Here is a 9,440-nt window from a genome sequence, read left to right as displayed (position 1 = left end):
AATATATTATTTATATATAATATATATTTTATAGAAATCTATTGAAAAAAATCTATAAAAATAATTCAGGATGTCTAGCGGTCATGGAAACTTGGAAAACCTGGAAATGTCAGGGAATTTTCGGTTTCTGGAAAAGTAATGAAATTTTGCGACTTTTCTGGAATTTCTTTAAATCCTTTTAAAAATGACATTTATTGAAGAGAATTAACACTCCTCACCAATGAAACAGTGTTTTCTTCCATTCTGGAGTATTTTTATAATTTATTTATCTGTATTTCACCGAAACCTAAATTTCTATTAACTTTCGAGTTATGGATTAATGTCTTCGTGGACATAGATACTCGTTAAAAAATGGTCATAAAAAATTGAGATTTTTAATCTGGAAAACCTGGAAAAATCAGGAAATTTTACCGCTCGATTTGACTAGACACCCTGTAATTATACTTAAAATATATTTAAAAATATATACAGGGTGATACAAAACCTGATGTCCTGGAAATATCATATTCGTGAACGAATTCTGAGGCAATTTTTCCTTAACGAAAAAGTCGAGACATTAATCATTTTCGAGTTATAAGCGTTTGAAAATAAGGGGTTTTTCGCAAACCCCTGCCTTGTGGAAATAAAATATTAACAAAATCATATTTTTTTATTAATTTCATATAGTTTACTTTAATAGAATTTTAATTTAAGGCTTAATTATGAAGATACATGATGGGAAAAATTGGGAACATGCAAAAAATGATGGCTTCTCTCGACATTTTCGTTGAGGAAAAATCATCTCAAAATTCGTTCAGGAGTATGATATTTCCAGGACATCAAGTTGTTTTGAATCATCCTGTATATACAAAATATTTAAATATATATTTAAAAATATATATATTTAAATTAAATATATTTAATTATATTTAAATTATAATTACATTAAAATAAATACATTTTTTAATAAATATCTAATCTCTTAAAATATAACCAGAATAAAATTAATAAAGAAGGAAAATTGTTGAATTTATAATAACATAAATCTTTATTTAGGATTTAATTTTATTCTGGTTTTCAAGATTCTTAAAAATATAACGAAATTGAATATAACATATAATAATAATTAGAAATATACACGCAAGAAAAGCTTTCTAAGATTTATTTGGATTGATGTTTATATTCTTAAAAACAATCTGTATCATAATAATATCTTATAATTTATTTATTTGCATTTACTCCAGAGTTACGACTACAGGCGCTTCGTCGTCCGCCTCCTCGAGCAAATTCGAAAAGTCCCACATAAACTTGGCGGTCAATCGGCTCTGCAAACGCTTCGCGTACGACTTGAGTCGGCCATCCACCTCGGAGTTAGATTCAATGTTACCAAACAGCTTGCACAGACTGTGATACACGAAATTGTTGCTCGCTACAATGTCGCAGAGAACTTCCTCGGGGACGTACAACAGTTGTATTTCGAGAACTTGCAAAAATTCCATGTAGACAGAACGATACTGAGGAATCGCGTTGTCCACCTCGCAGATCAGCGACACTAGTTTCTTCCATTGCTCGAAGGCATCTAAGCTCTGACCCACCAGGAAGCAAATGAACGCCAGCTGCATCTCCCCGATGATCTCGACAGGTCTGAGAATCGTATAAACAATTAAATAGATATATTATTATAGAAAATATGATAACTCTAAGGGAAGATCCGGAATAGATTGGATATATTATTATAAAAAATTTGCTTTTTTCAGTGTGTCTACTCAAATCTTGGAAAAAAGAATTCTCTGATTTTTCAGATATTTTTTTCATTTAAAATAACAAAATTTATAGATGTGCATGCTTTTTAAAATAAGTTTCCTTATTATTCGCGCACATTTAATATTGGTTTATTATTTATAAAATTAATTTTTGGATGAAATATGATAAAGTACAATATATCACTTATTTATAATGCTAAAGAAATAAAATGCAAAAATATAAAATAAAAATATAAAACAAATATAAAAAATATTTTTTATATTTGTTTTATAGTTTTATTTTATATATTTTTGCATTTTATACCTTTAGTCTTTAAATAAGTGATATATTACACACAATATAAATATATAATTGATATATAAATATATAATAAATAAATTACACTAAAAGGGAGTACAATTATCAAAAATACAATTTTTGAAAAAATTACTTTAGTCTCAATAAAATTTTATGAAACTTGCTGGATTTTTCAAGATAAAAAAAAATTTCTAATGATCCTTTTTTTTCCAGAATATAGACACCATTTTATATCTCATATTTCTTTCTCTCTCAGCTTTCTAAACTGATTTCAGTTTACTGCTTTAGACTTACTCTCGTAATTTCTTCAAGATAACGTCCAAGACATAACTGGAATCGAGAGAGTGCCGCGTTATTTCGCTCGGAGTCGCGTCGTCGGGATAATGCTTATCTGGAATTTCCGTGAGCCTGAGTTCTGTGCCGGGTTTCGGTTTCAGATTCGGCAGTAACTCCTCCTCCTTGTCCTCAACAGTGAGTCTTCCTGATCTCCTTCGCTTATCGTCGAACTTTCCGCCACGCGGTCTCGAAGCATCGCTGCAGTTCTCCAATTCCAAAGCGGATCGCACGTAGCTAAATAAAACAGCGTTTTATTGCATTATTAAATTTTTTAATAATATTTAAATAAATTAGTACTCCTTGAGATATTTATAATAAATTATTATTATTTGTTATATTATATTGTTAATTATTATTTTTTATTTATGAAATTAATTTTTGAATAAAATATGATAAAATACAATATATCACTTATTTAAAACATTTTTTTTAAGATATAAAATGCAAAAATAAAAAATAAAAATATAAAACAAATATAAAAAATAATACAGGATGTCTTAAGAGTGCAAGGCTTTTAGGGTATCCTGTATTATTTTTTTATATTTGTTTTATATTTTTATTTTATATTTTATATCTTACTTAATTAACTCACCCACATAATGGCGAGCATCTCTCCACAACAGATTTTGTAATTCCACTTGTTAATTCCGTCCACTGTTTCCATGTCTCATATGGATAAGGTCCTAGATATCTGTCCAACTCCTTTAAATTATCCTTCAATCTTTGGATTGTCTCGTCAGGCACAGCTGTTATTGGAAAATGTCATAATATTATTATACAAACAATGAATGATCCTTGAATAATTGGCAATCTTGTTTACTTACATTCCGAGCTGATGTCTTCTTCTTTGGTGTCCCATCTTTTCACTAGAAATTCACACTCCTTGAAGTCGTGAAAGAAACCAATTCTGGGTGCCATTTCGCCATGTTCACTCACTGCGCTGAAAAAATATGAAATTATATTAATTATCATATTATAAGTAAATATCATATAAATATCATATTATCAATATCATAATATATTGGGTTTGGGAAAAAGTTCGTGGCGTTTTTTTTAGTAAAATTGAACTGGTTTTCTTATAGTGTGAAAATGAATTTATTTAAACCAATTTTATTAAACCAAATATGCTCCATTATTATCGACAATGTTTTGCCATTTTTCGAGTAGAACCATGATGCCATCGGTAAAGAACTTCTGTGGTTTCTGGTTGAAAAACTGAATCAAGTGGTTTTCACAGACTTCTTTTGAAAGCAGCTTAATTCCATTGAGAGAGTTCAAGTCGACACAAGCATCATTCTATCTTTATTCTTATAAAATGTAGAACAAAGATAGAATGACGCTTGTGTCGTTTTGTGTTGCTAAATGGAAAGCACCATCAGTAAACTTGCAGAGCAAATATATTTGACACATATTTGTTACCTGTAATGCACGAAATGGACCCCAGGTGGGATCATTTTAATGCCTTTGAAATTGTTCCCTGTATTCCATGATTTCATATCAATTCCGATATCGGTGCCAATTGGTACATCCAATAAAATCAACTTGGCACCTTGCGTAAATAGAGTCTGTGCAATATTTTGATCCATCTTCGATGCAGCTCAGTAAGTTTCTTTCATAAAAGTATTTGCATTTACATAGTTGGTGCAAATTCTTGGGGAAAATGCTTTGTTACTACAATATTATATTATTATTATATACTATATATTATTATTATTATATTATAGTTATAGTACAATAAAATTTGTTTACAGTAGTCTCACTCACATCATTATAGGTTTATCATAACCTTCGAAATCACGTTTATCCTCAAGATACTACATTTCCAGATTGTGAGAAATTAATTTTAATTTAACATTATAAACATTTCACACAATGCATCTATTTTGGACTCTAAAAAAAATATAGCAATAATTCTAGATTTATTATAATACATACACTTCCCTCTCCCTGTTATTTGACAAATGTTTATTATTTGTAAAACAGCTGTTTCGCGAATAGCGACATCTGTAGTCAAGTGTCGAATATTTTGGCGCAATTTTTTGTAATTTTTTTCATAAAATGAAATTAATTAAAATAGATTGAAAATTTCTAATTTTTTTTTAAGAAATATTATTTTTAATATTTCTAAAATATGTTCATCACATTGTAGTCTTTATTTTAACTTCTTAGCATTATAATTAATGTCACAGCTGTGTGAAAAATTCAGGAAATGTAAATTATATATAAGCTAAGAAAAGGCTTAATAAAATTATAAATTCAAATAACTCTGGAATAATGCAGTAATAATAAATAAGACTAAAAAAAGCTTTGTATGTACTACATGTGTTGCTTGTTATTAAAAACATCATAACTTGATAAAAATTAATTTCAGTTGTTTTTCATTATTTAAAAATAATTTATTGTGTATATAAATACAGTGCTCTAACTATATTTATTAATACAAGAACATATACTTAATAATCTAATTATAAAAAATAAATTATATTATAATAGAATTTAACCTTACATCTATTCTTATATTATATAAAAATCGGAGATTATAATTGTTAAAATAACTCTTATAAATAGTTATCACTACATACAATCATCATCAGATATATCAGATACTTCAGGTAGGTCACAAGACCAAGATTTCTTACAATCGTCCAAAGATCTATCAAAAACAAGTTCTGGAACTTCTGACATAACTAGTGGTTCTGAAAAAATAAATAAATAAATCATAAATTCCCAAATAAACAAATGACTATAACAATGTTAAGCTTTTTATACCTGATATAATGTTTCTGTCTTCAGAAGGCTTTATATTTTCTTTCTCCTTAGAAAGCAAATCTTTGAATTCTTTTTCTATGGCCTCTATATAGCCATAGTCTATAAAAGATTTATTTATAAGTATATTTTACTATATTAGAGTTCCACTATATATAATTCAATATTAATTGTCTATTTATTAAACAATGGTCCATACATACCAAAATTATATTGATCGTCACACCAATATGCTAATGTTTCCGGTTTGGGATATTTCTTAGAATATTTTTTAGGAGGGAATGGTTTCTTGAAAACATCTTCATTTAATTGTGCTTTCTTATTTTTATTAATCAAAGTTTTTTCTTTCAGAGGTTCCTTCAGAGATTCATTGAACTTGGATAAATGTGGCATTAGCTTCTATAAAAAAAAGAATTGTTGCTAATAATTCTTTAACAATCAAAGATGTAATGTACATTTGTGTTTTGAATATATTAAAAATAATAAATTTTATTATACCTTTGTCTTTTCTCTGCTTGGAGATATTGGGCGTCCATTAATATCTAATTGCGTTACTTTCAGCTTCCTACAATCTGGATCTTTATCGCATGTATTTTTCTTAATTTTTATAGGTGTGCCATTAGATACATTCATAGCAGAATTAGATCTCATTGATAATCCTTTTGGTTTTGTGCCTCCCACAGCCTTGAGAGAATTCAGCCTTACTTCATGAGACACGTCGGACTGCATAATAGGTTTCATCAGTTGATCTACAGAGAATTAAATTTATATAACAATTTTTCTGTACAATAGTAAAACATTTGTTTGTTTTTAATAAAACAGGATAATATTTTAATTTAAAATATTTTTTTGAAGCTATCATGTTATAATAAACATTTATGTGAGAAAACAAGATATAAAATATTCTTCCTTAAATATAATTTGTATACCTAGTTGCACAATTTTAATGGATTATGAAAGAAGATATCTTGTTGTATCATAAAAAAAATAAATTTTGCTTACCTTTGTCATCGGCGATTCCGCCCAATAAATTAAATATATTGGACATTTTGCAAAATTATGCGTTTAATTCTTTGTGGATTTCCAGAAAGATTTTCTCCTATTTTCTATAAAAAAAAAAACTAATTAAATATAAGTCCACAATTTTTTCCTTGTAATTTCTGATCGACGCAAAAACCAAGTAATTTCAATGACTGTTATCTTCGTTGAACATTTGAAAACAAAAACAACCGTTTATCTATTCTTTCTATGCGCCTGCGTTTGATCTGTTTACAACATAATTTATCGGAAAAATATAGATCGTCAATGACCAAAAATTTAAATAGCTTTCACAAGCGCCATCTTTCGAAGAGAGGACAAATGATTATAAAAGGCGCCAAAAACAATTTACAAATTTCAAAATAATTTTTGTAATTTATGCAACACAAATTTATTTTTAAAAAATAATACAAAAGATATATATTTTACATTAAATTATAATCCTGTAAAAAAGTCATTTTCTTAAGATATTTTTAAGAAAAAATAACCCAATGTCAATTTAACGTCATAAGATGCCAAAATGACGTCAGTTTGTTATTTAAAAAATAGAGAAAATACATAACAAATAAAAATATAATATACATATAAAATAAGATTAATAATATATAATGTGTGCGATGTGTATACAATTGAATTTTAAACGTTTATCCACTCGACAAATAACGATAACAGATGAAAGATAAACATAATTTTTCTTTTTTCAGTTTAACAAAAAAAAACAGATTACAGTTGGTTAAACTATATCCAGAGGCACAGAATGATTAAAAAAACAATTATTTAAAATATTTCATGTAAAACAATATATATATCTTTATTGATAATATATTTTATTAAAAGAGATATAATGCACTGTCAGTAGCAAATATTCAAATATTTTTGTATAGATAAATCATTCTTGATATATGTATGTGTATTATAATATATATTTTGTATAGGTATATAATGACCCCCTCAATGCATCAATAATGCATAAAGCATCTCGTACAAAGGCCATTATAACAACGGAAAGCCTACCAACTGTTCACAGTGGAATGCTTTAGGACAGGTCTGTCAAATTAAACGAAGTCTGTGTGCTAATTCGACAGACCTGAAGGAGAAATCCGCATAATAAATCCTGTATATACAATTATTTACTACATACACATAGACGAAAGAATAAACATTGACAAGGGGGCAGAATATAAAAAGTATTTGACAAACGTTAATGTTTAGATTCTAGTAAAAAATCAAATATAAACAGATATTTATTTTTTTTATCGATTTTTGATTAATCAGATTTCCTTTATTATATTAGAAACCTTTCTTTATTTTACTCGAAATCTTTCGTCTATGTGGAGCCGCAATTAATTTAAACGCTTATAAATGCTAAATGTTATAAATAAATCTTTGAGCTTCTGTGAAATGAAACATAATTTTCCAGCTACTGTCAAAATTTTACTATTACGAGAAGACGATTTGTAGTATCCTATGACTCTCTTCTTCCTTTATAAATATGTTAAAACGATTCGCCAATCTCTCTTCTGGGTAGCGATGAGTTGTAAACGGTATGTTGAGTTAAGAGTGACAGTAGCATCTTCCTTCCTCCTCGTTTTCAAGCCATTCTGATACTTTGGATGATTTGAAATACGGCTGTAACAAAATCCAAGTATATATCATCAAATATAAATGTAAAAAGAAAAGAAAAGAGAACGTTCAATGACGTCAGTTTGCTACTTGAGAAATAAATCACAAGTTTATATATAAATTACGTTGCAAACTTATATCCGAACTGTCACATGTGTACTTACCAGATCCACAAACAACGAAGAGGAATAAAGCTAGGAGCCAAGGACCAACCGGAGAGCTCTCTTCTTGCGATTTCTGATAAGACAAAAATTTTTGTTTAATATGGATATAAATTAGGTGTAAATACAGAATAAATAAAGATAAATAGTTACTGATTTTCAAATGTCACTTAACAGATGAAACATTAGTATAAGAATAACAAATATCTTTAATAAATCTTCAAATAAAGATCTTTTAATACAGAGATTACGTTAATTCAATCATTCTTAAACATATGTCTCAATGCATTTGTCATTGGATTTTAAATAATAACAAAAGCAATTTTTAATGACAAAATGTCAAAAAATCATGCAATAGAAAACATAAAAATATAATAATATATAGATAAATATAATAAAAATATAGAAAAATACATGTAAATAATATATATATATATAAATATATATATATATATATATAATACATATAAATAATATAAAAATATGATAAAAATGTGTAACATCTTCAACATCTGGAATTGACAGTTATATATTTTGGAGAGCAAAAAAGTCAGGTCGAGTCGCAAATGTGTGAGTATACATCATCTTCTCCAAATGTCATACACTTCAGCCCTTAACCATATGTTGCGACTTTTTCTTCCGGAACGCATCTTCGAAAATCTGACAGATGTCTTCACCCAAAATTCCTTTTTCTCTCTCGAATAAATCAAGGAATCTCGCGTATTTATATATAAATAAAAATTCTCCGGGATTTAAAAGAGAAGAGAGAGCAAAACTCACCGACGACTTGGGGACGTTTCCGCGTAAGGTGATGTTCTTCGTCGCCTTCTCATTGGCAATACGCATCCTCTGCTTTGGTGCCATCCTCGGAGGTTCCCCTCGCGGTCCGGATTCCTGTCTCTCCCGAAGCGAAGTGACGAAAAGACGTGCAGCGACGAGGGAAGACCGATCCGGCGTTCGATCAGCTGTATCGCCGCCGACGTGTTTGACACGTGAAGCGAAGTTGCGCGACAACTTGACGGCTCCGCGTGCCACACTGTCACCACCGGGGTCAGACGAGCGATTTATTCCGCTTCTCGTCGAGAGACAAAAGCGATTTTATTGTCTAGTTCGTCCGCGATATTTATTTTTCATCGTCTTGCGAAAGGGAAAAAAGATTAAAAATTATGAATGCTAGGAAAAAAATGGGAAAAATATCCGGCATCCGCCATTTTTGGCGGGAATTTTTTGAATACAAATGCGAATTAAATTTTAAGAATTTTTGTATACATATTTATCTTGAAAGGAAAATCATATTGAAGATCATATAGTAATTTTGTATCATTTTCTCCCTGTATATCGAAATTATTAAAATCATTCATTATTTCAAATAATCTTTCACATTAAAATAAAGATCATATTTAATTTTATCTTGAGATTATGATCTTCATTTTATTTTAAAATAAAACTAATTTTGTATTATTTTCTCCCTGTATA

General features: G+C 28.6%; 3 protein-coding genes across 3 annotated transcripts; all 3 read right to left on the bottom strand.

Moving 5' to 3' along the window:
• Window positions 1-1,124: 1,124 nt before the first annotated feature.
• Window positions 1,125-4,343, bottom strand: LOC114927950 (protein AAR2 homolog). The gene is made up of 7 exons (XM_029299027.1): window positions 4,312-4,343; window positions 4,141-4,190; window positions 3,796-4,047; window positions 3,201-3,316; window positions 2,969-3,122; window positions 2,335-2,610; window positions 1,125-1,623 (listed from the first exon to the last, which is right to left on the bottom strand). Exons 3-7 carry the CDS (start codon window positions 3,960-3,962, stop codon window positions 1,215-1,217), a joined length of 1,122 nt encoding a protein of 373 aa, XP_029154860.1. The 5' UTR covers window positions 3,963-4,047; window positions 4,141-4,190; window positions 4,312-4,343; the 3' UTR covers window positions 1,125-1,214.
• A 416-nt stretch (window positions 4,344-4,759) lies between these two features.
• Window positions 4,760-6,421, bottom strand: LOC114927945 (uncharacterized). Its single transcript, XM_029299017.2, has 5 exons — window positions 6,145-6,421; window positions 5,641-5,891; window positions 5,346-5,541; window positions 5,146-5,244; window positions 4,760-5,072 (listed from the first exon to the last, which is right to left on the bottom strand). Exons 1-5 carry the CDS (start codon window positions 6,188-6,190, stop codon window positions 4,951-4,953), a joined length of 714 nt encoding a protein of 237 aa, XP_029154850.1. The 5' UTR covers window positions 6,191-6,421; the 3' UTR covers window positions 4,760-4,950.
• Window positions 6,422-6,965: 544 nt separating this feature from the next.
• LOC114927946 (stress-associated endoplasmic reticulum protein 2) lies at window positions 6,966-9,002 on the bottom strand. Its single transcript, XM_029299018.2, has 3 exons — window positions 8,745-9,002; window positions 7,968-8,040; window positions 6,966-7,809 (listed from the first exon to the last, which is right to left on the bottom strand). The coding sequence occupies exons 1-3, from the start codon at window positions 8,826-8,828 to the stop codon at window positions 7,772-7,774; spliced, it is 195 nt and encodes a 64-aa protein (XP_029154851.1). The 5' UTR covers window positions 8,829-9,002; the 3' UTR covers window positions 6,966-7,771.
• Between the last annotated feature and the right edge of the window lie 438 nt (window positions 9,003-9,440).

The sequence above is a fragment of the Nylanderia fulva genome, unplaced genomic scaffold (genome assembly GCF_048542155.1).
Source record: "Nylanderia fulva isolate GAGA-0341 unplaced genomic scaffold, ASM4854215v1 Scaffold60, whole genome shotgun sequence".
NCBI classification, from domain to species: domain Eukaryota; kingdom Metazoa; phylum Arthropoda; class Insecta; order Hymenoptera; family Formicidae; genus Nylanderia; species Nylanderia fulva.
The sequence above is the reverse complement of the archived record's forward strand: the minus strand, read 5'-3'. Positions and strand labels throughout refer to the sequence as shown.

Bases quoted from the DNA above. Each gene is read 5' to 3' on its own strand.
- LOC114927946 (XM_029299018.2), bottom strand. From the start codon at position 8,828: ATGGCACCAAAGCAGAGGATGCGTATTGCCAATGAGAAGGCGACGAAG. The intron at 8,041-8,744 runs GTGAGTTTTGCT...TTGTCTTATCAG, and splicing joins GAAACGTCCCCAAGTCGTCG to AAATCGCAAGAAGAGAGCTC. The intron at 7,810-7,967 runs GTAAGTACACAT...ATTTTGTTACAG, and splicing joins CTTCGTTGTTTGTGGATCTG to CCGTATTTCAAATCATCCAA.
- LOC114927945 (XM_029299017.2), bottom strand. From the start codon at position 6,190: ATGTCCAATATATTTAATTTATTGGGCGGAATCGCCGATGACAAAG. The intron at 5,892-6,144 runs GTAAGCAAAATT...AATTCTCTGTAG, and splicing joins CGGAATCGCCGATGACAAAG to ATCAACTGATGAAACCTATT. The intron at 5,073-5,145 runs GTATAAAAAGCT...TTATTTTTTCAG, and splicing joins AGACAGAAACATTATATCAG to AACCACTAGTTATGTCAGAA.
- LOC114927950 (XM_029299027.1), bottom strand. From the start codon at position 3,962: ATGGATCAAAATATTGCACAGACTCTATTTACGCAAGGTGCCAAGTTG. The intron at 3,317-3,795 runs GTAACAAATATG...ATATTTTTTCAG, and splicing joins GTCCATTTCGTGCATTACAG to CGCAGTGAGTGAACATGGCG. The intron at 1,624-2,334 runs GTAAGTCTAAAG...TACGATTCTCAG, and splicing joins ATCTTGAAGAAATTACGAGA to ACCTGTCGAGATCATCGGGG.